General features: G+C 35.1%; 1 protein-coding gene across 1 annotated transcript in view; it reads right to left on the minus strand.

The window, feature by feature from the left end:
• Window positions 1–6,604: 6,604 nt before the first annotated feature.
• Window positions 6,605–18,626, minus strand: part of LOC575922 (CTD nuclear envelope phosphatase 1A) — a 30,268-nt gene continuing 18,246 nt past the window's right edge. Inside the window, exons 4-7 of the mRNA XM_030986914.1 lie at window positions 14,869–14,940; window positions 9,711–9,827; window positions 8,435–8,546; window positions 6,605–7,379 (exon numbers count right to left, since the gene is read on the minus strand). Of these exons, the coding sequence (XP_030842774.1) occupies window positions 7,219–7,379; window positions 8,435–8,546; window positions 9,711–9,827; window positions 14,869–14,940 (462 nt within the window). The 3' untranslated portion in view covers window positions 6,605–7,218. The remainder of the gene's footprint in view (window positions 7,380–8,434; window positions 8,547–9,710; window positions 9,828–14,868; window positions 14,941–18,626) is intronic.

An 18,626-nucleotide genomic window follows, 5' to 3' on the forward strand; every position in this document is an offset into this window, starting at 1 on the left:
CCATCAACTCTTTTTTCTTAAATAGAAAGATATATAATTAATAGAAATATATTTTGGTTGAGAAACATATCTTGGATGTTTATCCTCTTTTGTTTTTTTTCTCATCATTTTCATTTATCAATAAATCAAAGTTCCGTTATTTTCTTTAAAAGTATCTTCATCGCTCATTTTTGAAAAGTAGCCCACAATCTACTGTTCATTAGTAGAACGTATGTGAAAGACTCTGGTTTTATTAAACAGCAGAATGCCTGATATTACTTTGTTTTCGTATATCACTGCTAGTTATTAAACGGAAGCTTCAAATTTTGAAAACATATCCTTTTTTATTCTGGCTTTTCCGTTAATAAATCTTAAATTCCAATATCGGTTTCATTTCTATTTCCTGTCATTATACTTTTTTAATCGCTACTTGTTAGCTTAACCTTTCATAAATTGATAGACGTAAACGTAGTCATTATCACGTACAATGCTTACCGGTTCTTGGTTTCACTTTACACAAGTAATCAAATATTTATGAATAAAGTCCCATGGAAAAGTAATGATGAATCTTGTAAATACATGTACCACCAAAAATGGCTAGTCGCGGTTCAATGTATGATCGTTTTGAGCGTACCTTCTAATATCGATATGGATTTAGTATGCAGAAAACAAGAAACACGGTCGTAACTAATTTCTGAAAATGACTCAATTAACTTAAGGGCAACTTCAACACCCTATTATACATCCCATAAAAATAATGTTCGGGTTATGTATAACACGTGTGTTATGTTTACACATTTCAATAGAGGCTATTACAATTACATTATGTTGATTTTCTGATAGTATAGTTACGATCATGTTAAGAACAAAAATAAAATAAATTTTTAAATTAAATCTAGACATTTTCTAATGATGGACACTATTTGTTGAATGTTATGTATAAAACTTCCTACTTTTTACAAAATCTTAAACATAATTATGTAGCTCTTGTCTTTGTGGACCAATTGGCATGCTTTGTTTTTATCGAGTGTGATTTAGTTCAATGTATCTAGTACAGTATACAAGCTTAGAAATAGGCAATTCTTGAATGATTAGGTCTGAAACAGTTTAGTGAACGGGACTGAAATTAGCCTTGTCAGTCTTTATTTGTAAAGTTTAGAAATTTATTTATTATGCTTATTGCGTTCTAGGTCCACGAGCAGTATACTTTTTTAAAATTGGACTTATATGGCGTAAGCCTGTGGACAGAAATTAATTCATTTCAGTTATTCTTAATACGTATTTTTGTATTTAGGAAATACATGAATGAAGCCACGTAAATTTCAATTGTTCGATGAGAAAACGAAATGCCTTTTCAGTATGCCTTTAAGAGATATTTTATTATTATGTACTGAATAATTCGTTGAGGGTAACCTTTAACTATCAATGTTCATATTTCATATAAACAAATATGTATTGTACACGTATTTATTTCTGGGGCAATAATCACATTTAGGACAATCTGTTTCTTTTCGAAAAAAATATTATATTTTATGTCTCTAAATCGTCAATGTTTTTCAATATTGGTCTTCCTCGACTGAAAGCAGTTAGAAAATAATATTATTTTACGTCTATGAATATCCTAATATGAATTGATTTTGATCTTATTTTGCTTTATTGCAATGACGCAACGTTTCGTGCTTTTGATAAAATGCTTTTATTGCTTATTGGTATGATTAAACCTCAAATTAAATTTATTTCAGTTCTTTTTGTTCATTTTGTGTTCTAAATTTTATTCTGCCCAATTTGCTATACCACATTTAAAAAAAAATCATATCTTTAAACCTTTTTACGCCTTTGTCATCTTTATCATCACTTTTTATAGCCTCTCAACAATTCACATTGTCTGAGTCTCTTCTTTTCTTTGTACTTCAGCAGTTTTTAGGCAATTCTCTCTTCCAAATAACTTCTCATCTCTCTCTCTCCCCCTCCCACTCTCTGTAGAAGTTTTTGACTCTTGCTCATCAATTCTTTGATGTAGATTTCAACACAAGGGTGGGGAGAGGGAGACATTATAGAGATATGATCATATTCTCAGTGACGGGGGTGAGCACAGGGGTGATAGTGAGCACAACAACAACACAATTTTGTTTTTCCTCAACCACGCCACCTTGAGTTAACTCAAGGGGGTTTCGGGGGAAAAATAGCATCTAATGACATTCCCCCCAATTTGAGTGAGAATTTGAGTGAAAATTTGGAAAAAAAATCGGGAAAACTAGGGAAAATAAGGGAAAAATCTGGAAAATAGGGGTAAAATCGGGAAGAAAAAAAAATTGGGTAATCATCAGGCCTGATATATATGTGTGTGTGTGTGTGTGTGTGACTCTCTCTCTCACTCTATACCATCATGTACCCACGTCTCTCTCTCTCTCTCTACATCAATGGCTCCTGTACATGTATATTTTTCACAGATTTTTACACACATATTCCTCTAAAACTCGCAAGTAAAATCCAAAATGCAACAGACAAGTGATGATAATTCAGTGACAAAGTCATTTTTTATTTCTTCTTACTCTGTAAACTCTCCCTGGTTCTCTGAAACTAAATTTGGTTCTCATAAAATGGTATCATTTCATCATAATATACAAAACAAGTTGGCAGTCAGAGTAGTAATATTTTTCTCTCTTTTTTTTCTTTTTCTTACTCTGAAAACACCCAATGTATTAGAAAAAAAAAACCAAACGAGTAAACTAATTTCACACATGTTCGTTCACCATATACAAAACATTATCAATGTGTAGAATAGCAAGCCTCGCGACTGTCCGTTTCTTGGCGACTGTTTAGATTGTCAAATTCTAACATGATAGTAAACAAAGATAATACACACATAAGAACATTCCTCATGCTGTCAAAAAGATTTGTTACAGCAATGTACACAAAGCATGCTGAAATTAGGGAAGGGGATTGTTTTATCCTACTTTCAAAATATCATACATATACTTTCCAATATCCCTCGAGTGGAATTAGGCTGTGCTCAAGACTTTATGGCACTGTGTTGGAGTGCCAAAGTTGGAGTCTCTGCCTGCACGCTACCAGTTAGAGAACGTATCGAATATCAAATTTTGCTCTTTCATAATCAATCCAATATACTTTCAAACTACCTACATGACATATCGTCCATTTGGAGCCGAAAGGGCGTTAACTAAGTACTTTAACACAGAGTCGACGCCCTTCTGCCTCTGCAAAGAACTTTATATAACAATTTCACACAGTAGGCTTTAGATTTATAACCTGCTAAAACCTCTAAGACTAAGTACATGTACAGTCTCATTTCAGACAAAATGGATTATTGGTCAGGTGCAATGCATTTGTGCACAGATTCTGTATACTGATGTAAAAATATACCTAGTATGCCATGCATCATAAGAAAACTATGTTTTTCTGTAAGTACAGTCAGTGTAATGGTACATTGCATTGAAAGATGTTTGTGATCACTGATACAGAGTACAAAAAAAATTCCCATCTTTCAAAGTAACATACATTTCTGATATGTGTGTTTTCAAAGATGTTTCTACCGTGTGAATGTTCAAAAGGTGCTAGCAGTTCGACAACTTGTGGATGGAATAGGGGATATATGTGTTATGTAACAGGGGCTCTAAGATGTGTGATCATATAGTACATCTACCGGTATTCATTGTATCGTTGGCAGGAGGTCGTTATCGCATACGCCTGCCACGAAGCTGATTCCTGATAACTCGCTTCTAGTTCTAAGGTATTGACTGCTGTTTACATGGTACACCATATTCTAAACATGAACGAGATTGATCTTCTTATCGACTATTCACATACCTGTAGTGAAAATGGATGATAACTACTTAATTTGAGCAATTTAGTATGAAATAACCTCACACTTTTGAAGTTACATCATTTTTATTGATAACAACCTTCTGTGTAATGCACTAGTGCACGTCTGTTTTTCGGAGACCGGCACAATGCGCTTATGCCCTTCTTCAAGTAACAACGATATATTATCTGTAAAAAGGACTATAAGCTCCGTGATCCTATTGTACATCAATTCCTTTTTTTAGGGGTAAAAGCTTGATTCTGATTGGCTATTGTCTGGAATTCAGTTGATATCAATTCCTCCTGTAAAACAATTCTGTACACAGGGGTAGTGAATAAAATGACCATTTCCTTCGATATAGTTATTGCCATCATTCTGAAAAAGAGTATATATATAGTTCAAAGATGACAACATGTGGTCATAACTTTCATGACTAACTTAAACAGCTGCAAAACGAATTTCTAGAGTTCAAATACCCATATTTCATTAGGTTATCACAGTAATAAAGATATATTTCAAACTTGGACATCATGGAACTTGCATTTCAACGTTTTATCGGTAATGGATAAAATATATGCTTTGCAACTGAGCTGTGCTAGGTTAAAACAAGAATGAATTTATGTACCCACCAAAACGGTGCATTCATACGCTATTACTTAAAAAAGAACAAATTTGAGTTACCGGTAGATATTTATTAGGGAATGATTGATTTTAAAGGTTAGTAATGTGGATTGAGCAATCGAGATAAACAAAGGCAACAACAGAAGAGCAGATATTGAGTTAAAAAGCAGAGAAAAAAAATAATATTTGTTTCCTTTAAAACCCAAACACAAATGCTCTTTCCTTGATTAAAAAATCCCCAAACCTCAGCCAATTTAGAGACAATAATTACATGTTCAAAATGCATTACATAAAAATCAGAGAGCAGAATGTACGGCATCACATTGTTTAAGATTGTTGATCAGTTTATGTCGCGTTTCAAATAATCATAACCACCTCAAAATATCTAATCTTGTATTTTGAGTACCGTAGATATTTGGCCAATCTTCAAGAAGGGAATATGAAATTTAAAAAAATTCAACGATGAAACAAGATATCAAATCAAATTACAGAAATAATATTCTACATTTTGTTTCTTTCATGCTTCTTTGCCATATGAAGGTTATTTTCTCAGAAGTTTTTGACCTAAAAATGAGGATTTATCTTGGCAAATAGAAATACAGTTCACCAGCAATTAAAATAATGATTATGAATTTATCAAGTCTCATTATGAGAATGTCCCCACCCCCCCCCCCCCAAAAAAAAAGAGCAAAATTTTCCTTTTTAATGCAAAGCATAATTAAATTTGAGGTGATTCAAATACTACACAAAAATCCAACTCAGAATAATTGTATTAATAAAACTGAAACTACATGTATTTTTTCCAAAGACTAACATACAAATAAAACTTCTTCATGCACTTTTTGCAATCCAACATGATAAAAAAAAAAAGGGAAAAAACTATGAAACCCAAAGTAAAACCAAAATCAGTTTGCATAATCTCTATTACTGTCTTGCCTTGCACTACCCATAAATCATGTATGAATTTAAGCAATAAAAGAAAATGTCACAAATCATGTTTTTAGAGCGTCTCATGATTTTTTTTTAGGATAGTAAAGCAATAGGGAGATTTCTAAAGATGGATGACACAGAAGGAAGTAGGAACCCTTTAAAAATAATATGTATGCTTGGTGCACAAAAGGTATTATTCTTATTTAGAGAAACTAATATATATTTACCATAAATGTGCATGGCCTTTACATACACGTGTTGACTGTTTGCCTGGACAGGTTTGCTCATTTCATTTTCATCAAGCACCGATTTGAGCAACATCCAAACGAAAGCTTTGGACAAAGCGAATGGACCGCTGTAAATGTATATTGTTGTAAAGCAAATGTACAAGATGCAATGCCCTCAAAGTAATACTTGAATAAACACCGGATGGATTCTGGTTCACCCTTGAACAAAATGGTATCAATTAAGAAAATTGGATCATACATGGATCAATATGACAGCATCTTCTTCTGAGACAATGGACAATATTCATAAAAACTAACAAAAGTCTACACATTGCTGGTAAACAAAAGTGACTATGAAATTAGTTCTTCTTTCACAATCAGTGGAGAATTAACTTTTTAAAGAGAGCTTTCACTTGCTGTGCTGCGAGCTTCTTCAAACCTATGCATTGATGAAAGACCACATCGTCATACTGCATCCGCAACAGCGAAAGCTACGACATATAGATCTGAAGAAGCTTGCAGCTTTAATACGCAGCAAGAGAAAGTTCATCAAAACAGGTACATTTGTTGACTGATTGTAAAGAACAAACTAATTTTTAAGTTGCATCGTCAATCAGATGAAACCTCTTCCGTGATTTAATATTAAAGCAATTAAGTGATTCTTGCAAGCAAATGCTTCCACATGACAGCAATGCCTTGCTTGATTTTTTTTCCTCCGAGACCCTCTCACTGTAGATTTGCTTTTGCTCAATGACTTCAGACAGGGAGAGTGAGAGAAAGGAGAGAGACAGAGAGAGAGAGACAGAGAGACACAAAGAAAGCAAGAGAGAGAGAGAGAGAGAGAGACAGAGAAAGAGAGAGAAAGAGAGAGACAGACAGACAGAAAGAGAGACACAAACAAAGCAAGAGAGAGAGAGACACACAAAGAAAGCAAGAGAGAGAGACAAAGAGAGGAGAAAGACAGAGAGAGTGCGAGAGTGTCTTAAATCTTTATATTATTGCATCTATTGTTTTCAATGTAACGCTCCATACATGGCTGCAATCAAACACAAACTTCTACACGTAGAATACGCTAAATATTTCACCAAATTCAAATCATTCGGTCTTCCCTTCGTAATTACAAAATGTTAGGTCACTCATGATCGCGAACTTAAGAATGTACAGATATCCGTCAACATTCCCTATTGCATAAAGCACATGCAGCAAATCGTCAGTTAGTTGAACCCAATAGTTTTAGTGGAGAAAAAAAAACACAACAACTTCCTACCCACATGCACCTTAGCATTACCGGTAATACTGGTTTCTTGCAATAAACAGAACCTGATTCAAGACAACAATTTCTAGCTAGGAGCTGGACTTCGCTTCTCTCCCTATGAAAACAATGCCATTCTTGAACAGTACAAAAAAGGGACTAATGCTAGATTACACTGACTGAGGGTATTCATCCTCTATACAACTTAGAATTTAGGGATGTGGGGGGGGGGGGGCAAACAGAACTCATCTCGATCTAAATATATATACAACTGTACAACTTCTTTGACCACACAGATGAAGAAAAAAATATGACAATGTACTCGACCATAAAACATAAAAAACGGGATCAAATCTAGATTAAAAAGCGAACTCTAGAGGGGGGTGCTACGACGTGGTCAAATGAGGGGGCGCCGTGAGACTCGTGTTCCGCCGGAGAACGGAGCGGATGTCGCCCGTGAAACGCAGGGCGTCCAGGAAAGGAAGAAGGTTGAGGAGACCGGTGTCGCTCGGCTCCGACATCCAGGACACGATGGGGATGCCGTTGTCTGTGGATGGAGAGGTGAAAGGTCGTTGGGAGGTTAAAGGTCAAGAGGAATTAGAAGGAGAGTTATTGTCTACAAAGACCACATTTTTTGTTTCCCTTGAAAATGGTTTCTCATTGAAACATGTACTAAAGGAACATGTCTACAGAGACCAACTGTCTACAGAGACCACTTTTTGTGTTTCCCTTGGGCGGTCGCTACAGACAAGTTAGACTGTATATTGAATTTTGAAGAAGAGAATAAACGATAATCTTTGATGTTATTCTCTCCAGGTTGGAGTTGGGAGTTTGGTTAGCATGGGAAATGACAGTGGGGTAACTGTTGATGGAGCATGTGTCGTAAACCCTATTTATGATTGTGATCTACTATCATTTCACAAGATTTTACAAGAAAAAGATGTTTTTCTATCCAATATTCTGACTACCTTAGCAATGTTGTTTGTCTACTATCTTTCATCAGGCTATGAATGATTATTCTCAATACATATATGGCTTTACGTGAAGTCCTTAAGCACATAAGTGAATGTTATTCATCCCTATTCTCTACTTCACTCGGTGTAGAGTGTTCCTACCATATGGCCTCTATGAGAGCTTATAACAGTTCTAGAACCTAGCGAGTCATGTGTAAAACCCATTGCCCTTTAATTGTTGTTTAAAGGAGCTCCATTTACCTATTGTAAAGGTAAAGTTCCTGTCTTGTTATTTCAAAATGTTTCTTCTCTGTTTTACGGCTACCCCTCTTGAGCTTAAATTACTCTCTGGTTCAGTAAAATTCTCCACATTTTACAGTCAAATTTGAAATTATTCTCAGATGAACTTTCCCTAGTTTCAATGAGACTTAATCAAAACCTTAAAATCACAAATTGACAGTGCCTGGGTACAAGGGACAATCACATAATTGAACTCTCCAAATCAAATTCATAGCTGCATGTATTAAACGGTAAGAATGCTTTCGTCGCCTAGTAGTAAAAATGACTCGCGCATCTTCTGCATCAACTCTCCTGAACTTTGAGAAAGATTTGTCAGAGACGAATTATAATTTCAGCGCCCTCAACGTACCTGGAAAGAGCCTGTATGCACCGGGTGAGTTATCCACAATGAATATACTAGAGAGATCTGGATGTACTGCAGATAAATCCTTTGTGTAGCTCCCTGAGTCTAGTGTGCAATGCTGCAGGAAACCAGAGGATTGATAGACATAAGAAATTATTGAATAATAGATCATTTAGATGCTGGTATACAGTAGGCTTACGGTTGCACAGTAATCTGTTGGTAAGATTACCGACAGTCCTTTTCAGGACTCCCCGATCCTCCCCCTCTCTCACATGGTGCAACCGTAAGCCTACTGTATACCAGTAATAGATCATTTTCATCACATATTCAAGGTACATTTAACATCAATAAATAGGATACCCTTTTTCATTAACTTCCAATTAGTTGTTTTATACAATTATTACATTATTCAAATCTTTCAAAAAGTTGGTGACTTTACATATCGTGGTTTTTATCTTTTATGCCAATACCCCAATGATTCGAAAAAATGAAACTTGATCAAAAACAAAAACAAAGAAAGGAATGACTATTGATTGATAATAAATCTGCTTGCACTTACATGTACGCAGGAACAAGAAATTTAAAAAAAATGTAACCTTTCAGAAAGGTGTTTGCTTTCATTCTTGGCATAGTTCTAAGAGAAAAGTTTTTGACAATCTCAAATCATTTCAGACAGTGAGCTCTGTTCATCCAAGGAAGTATATAAGACAATGACATGTTTATTCAAGAATACCATTCAGTTTAAATTAAAACTTATGGGGCATTGCAAGAAAGTTTTGATTGATTGCAAGTTGCAAAATTTGCAACTGATGATTGCAATCAATTGCAACTCAACTTTCTTGCAACACCCCACTAGTCTCCTAAATTTCCAAGGGTTTTGTTAGGATTAAAGTTTAACAATTGAGTTGAGTTAACTAGATCTAGCTTTTATTCTCCTCCTCTCTATCTTTAATACTAATGGGGTGTTGCAAGAAAGTTGAGTTGCGATCAATTGGAAATTTGCAATCAATCGCAAGACTTTGGCTTGATTCTGGGGATTTGCAATTGATTGCAACTTTTTTGCAATGCCCCATAAGCCTTTAATATTAAAGAAACCTGATAAATTTAAGAGCCCCATACACTCTGCAAAAAACAGGTACATGTAGCCTGACAAAAATCTTGAACCAGAGCATTTTAACTAGCATTCTTGTTTTCCATTTCTCAAGCAGTGGGTAATAACCATTTCAAATGCACCAAAAAGGTTTAACTACTGTCATCGTGTTTAACATTGATAAGTTTGTACCTGTCTATAGTATCTTCTCTGCAGTAAGCCTCTACCGTTATCTAATTTTTCAACGACCGGCGATCCGTAGATCTCCATACTCGCTGTGAAGACTACCAACTCAAACCATTGGCTAACCTGAAAGACAGGAAGAAAAATAGGAGTTTGAAAAGAAATTGTAGAGATATTAAAATTGAACTGGAGTTTCATAAAACAGTATATTACTTACATGTATAATGGACATGAGAAACGGAAGGGAATGGTGTATAAATTTAAGCAACATAAGGGGAAAATACGTAAGAAAATGAGAGGAGAAATTACGGTAAGATAGGAGAATGAAATTAGGGTATATGAAGAGAACTGAGAGATAGATAGAGAGAGAGAGAGAGAGAGAGAGAGGGGGGGGGGAGAGAGAGACAGGAAAGACAGAGACAGAGAGAGAGAGATAGAGATAGAGAGAGAAAAGAGAGAAATAACATAAAAACTGAATAATAAATGAATTGAAATAAATATCGAACATCTATAGAATAATCTCCTACTCATAGCATAGAGCCAAATAAAAAGAGAAGATTTAAAAAGAGAAGATATAAAGATTGAACACATTTCGGTCACCATATGCATTATGCAATGAAATCATGTGGAGAACTGACCTACATTTTCATGCCATTTACAGTGTAGTACAAAGGTTGAAGCTGTAAATAGCCCTAACTCCTCTGTTTGTTACTGCATTTCTCATCCCTATACAAAGAGCGCGCCAATTCCACAATAATATGCTTATCATTGAAAGTCATGGACGGATGGGATGGTAAGAAACACATCTAGAAAGCTCAAAGTCTACTTAAACCGGTCTTGCTCAAATTTATTTTGTACGCAGGATAATACGGGTCAAGTTGAGTCCTGTTCACATTGGTTAGGCTAACACGACAGTCGGGAAACTTAAAGTTAACTTATTGTTTTAAACTTTGACGTTGTCTTGTAGTTACATGTATGGAGAGTGCGGACACACTTGTGGCTATGAAGCTTTAAAGGTAAAGATCAGTTATGGTCATGCGATTGCATTGTGAAAGAAACGTTGTGGAATCGATCAGAAAAGGTTGATCATCTAGCATATAAGTATTAGTGTGTACTGCAAGGTTCTGGAATCATCAAAATGATCAGAAATTTGGCCCAGTCTTGGTAAAGTTACAAGCACTGTACACAGAAAGATGCATATGGGACTACGCGACACATGCATTATATCTATCAGGTCCAAATAGATATAATAATGTACCAAATATATCAATCAGTAGGCGGTTTCCCGGCAAAATATGTACCATCACGTATTAGTCAAAACATATTCTTTCACATGATTAGTAATAATAACTTCCATTTCATTTTTTGAGAGGGGGGCGTTTCCAAAACTGGTCTTTACCTTTAAGTTTACTTGAAGTTATGAATCACAAGTGATCTTATGGTAAGTATCACAGCTATGATCCACACGGGGGGGGTTCTCATTTAAAGTTATATGCCATGCTGACGCAATTAACTTTGAGATAACATCAGCTTCAACACGTAGTTAAAATGACTGCTTGCCTGCCAGCTTGTAGGTTAAAACTTTGAAGACTCATCATTATCGGTTGATGGTTGTTTAAAACTCTGAGGCTGTGAAACTTATATGTTTAAAACTTTGGGACACTTGCTGTTTTAGTCATGTGTGAACCCTAATCATTATCAGTCAATGGTTGTTTAAATCTTTGAGGCTTTGCAACTTTATGTTTAAAACTTTGGACACTTGCTGTTTTAGTCATGTGTGAACCCTCATCATTATCAGTCAATGGTTGTTTAAACTTTAAAGCTTTGAGGCTGTGAAACTTTATTTTCGAAACTTTGAACATTCATTGTTTTGGTCATGTGTGAACTCTAATCATTATCAGTCAATGGTTGTTTAAATCTTTGAGGCTTTGCAAACTTAACGTTTCAAACTACGACCTTCCCGTGTGAACAGAGCTGTTTAGTTGTGGACTTTGAACCGCGTCCTGCCTGGGTTCCTCAACAGCTGGGCCTCTTAGCTCCTCAAAATCAAGATGTTTGTGAACTGCTTCACTGCTTGGTATTTACTCTGCAAACACAGAGAGCCTAAATGTACATGCATCTCCATCCAATTACACGCAATAACAAATGTCATCAATTTGACAGTATGATAATGCACCAAACCATCTTTCAAAGGTGTCCTACATTATTTTCATTGTGCTCATAATATGATTGTAAACTCAGTTGCCTTACTTGAAAAGAAATTAAGATTGCTAAGAGTTAAGTAAGTTCATGATGTTTCTATGATAATGGAATCATAAATATATCATGATAAAGGAAAACTCTGTTGTGTAAAATCAATGCATTTTCACATCTGTTAGGATTGTATATTCACTTCATTATAACGTTTTGATGGTACTTTTATTGCCCACTCCTTGCCAACATTTTAGCACGTTCATTTTTAATGATTAAATGCAATCACAACAAAGTAAAGCTCTGCTTTATGTTAAATCAATAACATATGTTTTCAAATGTAAGACATTGTTAAAATATTTGTCCTTTTTAATCCCAATGGCCCGAATTCACAAAGGAGGTTTGTCGACAAACCTAGGTTTATGTACGTCATATGACACGTTTTTACGTGTTTTTTACAAACCTGGTTTGTGAATTCGGGCCCTTGAGTTTCTCAACAGAAAATTGAGATTTCCGTGAGAGAAAGGTGGCTCTTTCTATTTCTAAATTTCCCTTGGAACTTTTTGAGAATTTCACAGCTAAATTTTAAACTCTGCCACAATTGTGTGTATTTCTCGATTGCGTTAGCTGATCCCCTAAAACCTACTTGGTAATTTTTGTTCAAAAAAGTTGCATAGAATTGCCTGAAATTGTGAATTTTGACATACACAAACGGGCCTACATGTACATGACATAAATATGAAATTTACTCATGACAGAGTCGGAGAATATTGTGACACAATTGGGTCATAAGGTCATGTTTTAATACCAGCAAAACTTGTCTTTCTGAAGCTACCGCACCAAGTATATGTAAACATGCTGGTACATTGTCTTCCAAACAATATTTTGCCATAGAAATCATCTGAAGTAAATCACGGTAGTTAAGAAGAACTATTATATTTCATCCTGGTAATTGAAAAACAAAATGCATATGAACAAGCTAGTATAGGGAAAGCTTCTTCGCTCTGTGCTCAATGGATAAAATAAATTTGTGGATGTTGATGGGCTTCTCATTCAGGTTGCTTGGTGACATGACCAAGATGATACATTTGACAACTAAATTATTCATACCCGTACCAAGTTTTGTATTTTTTAAAGAAAAAATTAAAAATTGATTTGTCCCGAATAATGTTTCTTGAGATTGTGAAATATTAAAGCTTACATCTAAAAGTATTCAACAAAGGCCCTACTTCAACCAGTCCACCTTTCATTATTGAGTTACGAAACCCACAAAACCATCAAATTTACAAGGGTTATGAATAATTCAGTTGTAAACTGTATGCTCAGACATTCAAGTGCACTTGTATAATTATTATGAAGATAAAATTTGATGGCATAAAACATGAAGCAAACTGGGATTTAAAAACATGAGGATTTGAAAGAGGACTATATTAGTTACATGTAGGATGAAGGAATATGATTACCGGTATATGAAGACAAAGATAATTACTGGTAAGGGTGAAAATCGGTAACTTTAGCAAATTGTACAGACAGATTCTCATTGTTTGTTACTTGCTTTGTACAGACACCCCCGCATTAAAGGTTGAAATATATTTAGTCACAATTTGCACTCCTTCACGATGTATTCAAACAGGAAACCACAACAACGGTAAGTCACATGCTTCAAAGCAAACGCTTCAATGAATTAGGACAATAAGTCACGTCTCTATTAACAACCTTCTAGTAGATTTAACACATCAATCAAACCTTCAGTAATTCATGGTTTTAAATGTGTTATCATTCTTATTTTACAGCCAGCAGCTACAATTCTTGATTATATACTACCGGAACTTGAAGATATTCTGGTTGTGAAGTGTAGCATGAAGTATAGTCCACATTGCACCTTTTTTAGTGAAATGTGTTTGTTACTTCTTTGGACTTTAATCTTTAAAAAAATCTTTGTGCAGCAGTTTTTGTATGGTTATAAAATCATAAGAGACTTGGTACAGTATTTTCTCGATAAAAGCACTTTATAAATACAATTAACATTATCTCATCGATTAAAGCTCAAGACTGGAGCTAAACTATAGTTTGCAAGTACACCTGGAGGTGTTACATAAAGCTGTGCGTAAAGTTACGAATGACTTTACAAATGATTTGAATATGAAGAGTCAAATGGGATGCCCAAAGTTTTCCTAACATTTTAACAAAGTGTGACTGTATTTCCCATAGTCTCAATTAAATTGTAGCCATAAATACACTTTGCTTTAAAATGTTTTGTTAATAATGATAAAGGTTAATCTACATCTGCATATTTCAACTTAAGATTATGCAATCAAAAGGATTCGAGAATCCCATTTAGCTCTTCATGTAAAGTCATGCGTAACTTTCCGCACAGCTTATGGAACACACCCCTCTACTGTTTATAAACCTCATTGTCGGTGGTGGCGCAATTATGCAGTCAACTTGATACTGTGCACACAAATTAGTCTAATTAATTACTGCCTTTCAGAAGAAGCACTTATTTCATTTTCCAATTAATCATCTTCAAATTTGTCCATAATCATCAAACTGCATGTACATAAGGGCGCCAGAAAACAGTATGGGGCACTGTAAATCCATCCTTTGTTAGTTCTCATCTATGAGATGTAATTTGTAACACATGTAGGTTTTGGAAATTAAAATTCTTGTCACCAGTTATCCACTTTCAGAACTCAACTAAAGACATACCTATTTCAGATTGCTTACAATTAGTCACCATTTTTTTGTCTTTCCCAGTTAGGATCAAGATCAGACAGTTTTGGTAGTTTTTCAGTCTCATCAGCGCCTTTGATTAGGCAACTAGATATTGGCGCTTTATACATGTAAATACCTGGATTGGATTTGATTGGATGGTGAAATTTCATTAATTTTCTTGCAAAGGAAGCACACTGGAATATCAAGTAAAAGCAAATTGTTTTCCTTCAACATTTTTTACTGTTTCTTTTTTCATACTTACTACGCTAAGAAAGAAGTCCACATGTGGTCTTTTGTAGACATAAAATCTTTCAGGAACGGAGTCTATCGTCACCTATGGGTGCAGAGAAAACGTAGAGAGAGAAAAGGAGAAAAACATATTAATAATAATAATATTCCGCGTTTATATAGCACGAATAATGCATCGACAATGTCTCCAAGCGCTTTACCGTTATATCATTTACCTGGTCCTCAGATTCAGGCTTGCCCACACACACATTCTCCTCTCCCTGGGGAGCATCCCAGCCAGGCGCCATTTTACAAATGCTCACAAGGCTGAGCAAACTACATTAACATTCCTATTTAACACCTGGGTGGAGAGTGGCAAATGTAGATTTAAACCTTGCCAAAGGGAATAAGTTCCAGACTGAGATTAGAACCCCAGGACCTTGTGATCTACGGTCTGGTGACTTATCCACTAGACCACAACACCTCTACATGTATTCCACTTATTTGTCAATATTTAGTCACGCGTAACTCTAAAGTTCACCAGTTTTTCCTAACATCTACACAATTTTGTCAAGACCCTTAAACAGTTCATGTATCATTCAAGAAAACCAAGATAGAACTGCTCAGTCAAACTGCAGTGCAATCTTGTATTTTACAGAAATGCAAAGAAGTTCAAATTAATATACATGTACTGTACATGTAAAGGTAACAGATTGATATATTTATCATATTTTCAAAAACTGAAATAATCATCAGGTTATGGTATTACAATAACAAGTTTGGAATAACATGTTAGGGAGACTACCTACATGTAGGGTTCAGAATTACAGCAGTTTTTTATGGTAGCAAATTATCGAAAAATTATCGAGAACAAACTGAAGTTTCAAGAATAAATAAAGATATTTAAACTTTGAACTGCATTACAACAAATGTTATGGGAAAATTTGTCAAGAACAAACTGAAGTTTCAAAATAAATAATGATATTTAAATTACTGAAGAGTAAGATTGAGTCTATTACAGTAAGATCAGAGCTGCCAACCTTGTGCGACCAAAAAAAAAGGAATCATGATGGCAAAAAAGAATTTCAAGCAAAAAAAAGGAATTCATAAAACGAAACTTACAACCACCCGCGACACACTTCCAATGCAGAAATGTTCATTCATCGTGCTGTTTTTTTTCCATACAAGCATGATTTTTTTGTGGTGGTTATTTTGGTATTATCAGCATTTCATTCTTTTTGAGAATATTTTTCTTTTCAAATATGTTTTAAATTTAGTTTTCTATTGAATTTGTGATCGAATCACCATTTTAGGGCAGCTGTTTGACGTGCAGTATGTTTAAAAAAAAAAAAAAAAAAAAATTAAAATTAAAAAAAAAAAAAAAGAGTCTTTTAGGAAGAAAAAACGTAATACCGTAATTTGGAGGAAAAAACAGAGTAATTTCGGCAAAAACAGAATGGTTGGCAGCTCTGTAAGAGGAAGACATGCTCTTATATAGTTATGACTGATATGGCAGGATAATCACTCTCTACAGCCAGCCCCTAGTGGGATCGGATATCAATTTCATAATTCATTTTACAGATTGATAGATGATATCCTACACTGACTCAAAGGGATTGGGTATCTTTGTCTCAGATTCTAAAATAAATCCTGGATTTGGCTCATGCAATCATAGTTATAAAACTTTCAGTCAGCAATCCCATGACGTTTACAAGCCGATAGCCCGTCTGATTATCATCAAGATATTTATGATTGGAATTAGAAATTTCAAAATCATTGTCACAACGGTTTTTATAACACTACAGTATATTAGGGAAAATGAGTATGGTAAATCCGGTCGCTCAAAGCTACCAAGTTTTCGATTCTTTCAAGTGTGTGATAAACTGATTTGACCCGATTTAAGTTTTCTTGAGAATGTGACATATCTAGTAAAGCTTCATTATAAAAATATTCACCAAAGGCCCTAATTCAACCAGCTAGTCCACCTTTCATTCTTGAGTTACAAAAAACACAACCCCTTCCCCCCATCAAATTTACAAGGGGCATAAAGTAATGTAGTTGTTATTACTGTACATACAGTTCATATAAACTTTAAAGGTAAAGACCAGTATTGGAAACGCCCCAATTTCAAAAAATGAAATGGAAGCTCTTATTACCAATCATGTGAAAGAATATGTTTTGACTAATACATGATGATAAAAAATTTGCCGGGAAACCGCCTACTAATTCATATGTTTGGTAAATTTGTTTCTCTCATGGTCTGTGAGAGATATAGGGTAGTCCCATATACATCTTTCTGTGTATAGGGCTTGTAACTTTACGAAGAATGGGCCAAATTTCTTATCATTTTGATGATTCCAGAACCTTGCAGATGCTAGATGCTAGATGATCAACCTTTTCTGATCGATTCCACAACGTTTATTTCACAATGCAATCGCATGACCATAACTGGTCTTTACCTTTAAGAGGAAGATGTGCTCTCATAAGGATATACAATGTACATGTACAGTACATGTAAACTTACGAGGAAGGATGTACTCTATTACAAATACATGTCCATGTAAGACTGATATGGAACGGTAATCACTTTCTACAGCCAGCCAGCCCCTAGTGGGATCGGATATCAATTTCATATTTTTTACAGATTGATAGATGATCTTACACTGCACAAGGAGAAGGAGAAGGTCACGGACTGATCAAAGGTTACAGACGCCCTGTTCACACAAACAATAATATCTTGAAAACAATGTTCCAGAAGAAATAAATGAGGACTGAGGAGGGTTCTCAGCAGGAATTTGTTAAACCCTCGGTCCAAGAAGATAGATTTTTTTTTACATGAATACGTTTTCAGGTAAACATGGTTTAGAAGAACTTAAAAGTAGGTAAGGTCAGAGCATGATCAAAGGTTACAGATGCCCTGTTCACACAAGCGATCATATCTCGAAAACAATGGTCCAGAAGAAATAAATGACGACTAAGGAGGGTTCTCAGCAGGAATTTCTTAAACCCTCTGTCCAAGAAGATAAATTTTTCATGTGAATACATTTTCAAGTAAACATGGTTCAGAAGAACTTAAAAGTAGGTAAGGTCAGAGTATGATCAAAGGTTACAGACGCCCTGTTCACACAAACGATAATATCTTGAAAACGATGTTCCAGAAGAAAAAAAATGAGGACTGAGGAGGGTTTTCAGCAGGAATTTGTTAAACCCTTGGTCCAAGAAGATTTTCAAGTACACTTGGTTCATACAAACTTAAAAGTGGGTAATTCCATAAATTAAGGACCCACTTTTGGTGTCCCACTTATGTACATAAGGAACCCACACGTATTTGTGGCTCTGAGTAAAGACTTACCGGTAAGTAGTGGAGTGAGATTGTTAGGAGATTTTAGGTATGAGGATGCAACATTAGGCTTGAAGATTATGCAAGAAGATTATTTTGAGTGGAGCACATGTTCAAGTAGACATGGATCAGACAGAGTGAAAAAGACGTACAGGTCTACAAAATGTACATGTACAAGTGTATATGTCTAATGAAGATATTTGACCTAGATATCCATGGTCACACAATACGCCTGTCTCCATCAGCTCGAGTTTGCCTAATAATCTGTTTTTTTAACTTTCTCGATCGCAAATTAACGACTTAATTTGCGTCTTCATCAGCCCGCAGTTGCAATTAGCAGGAAATTTGATCAAGAAAATAACCCCCAAAAAATCTTTTTTCCAAAATATCCCGCTATTGGTAAATACCTGTAGCTGGCTAATTTGCACCCGTCCGAGCTAGTTTGTGATAAG

This window comes from Strongylocentrotus purpuratus, unplaced genomic scaffold (genome assembly GCF_000002235.5).
Source record: "Strongylocentrotus purpuratus isolate Spur 01 unplaced genomic scaffold, Spur_5.0 spur5_scaffold_16, whole genome shotgun sequence".
Taxonomy (NCBI): domain Eukaryota; kingdom Metazoa; phylum Echinodermata; class Echinoidea; order Camarodonta; family Strongylocentrotidae; genus Strongylocentrotus; species Strongylocentrotus purpuratus.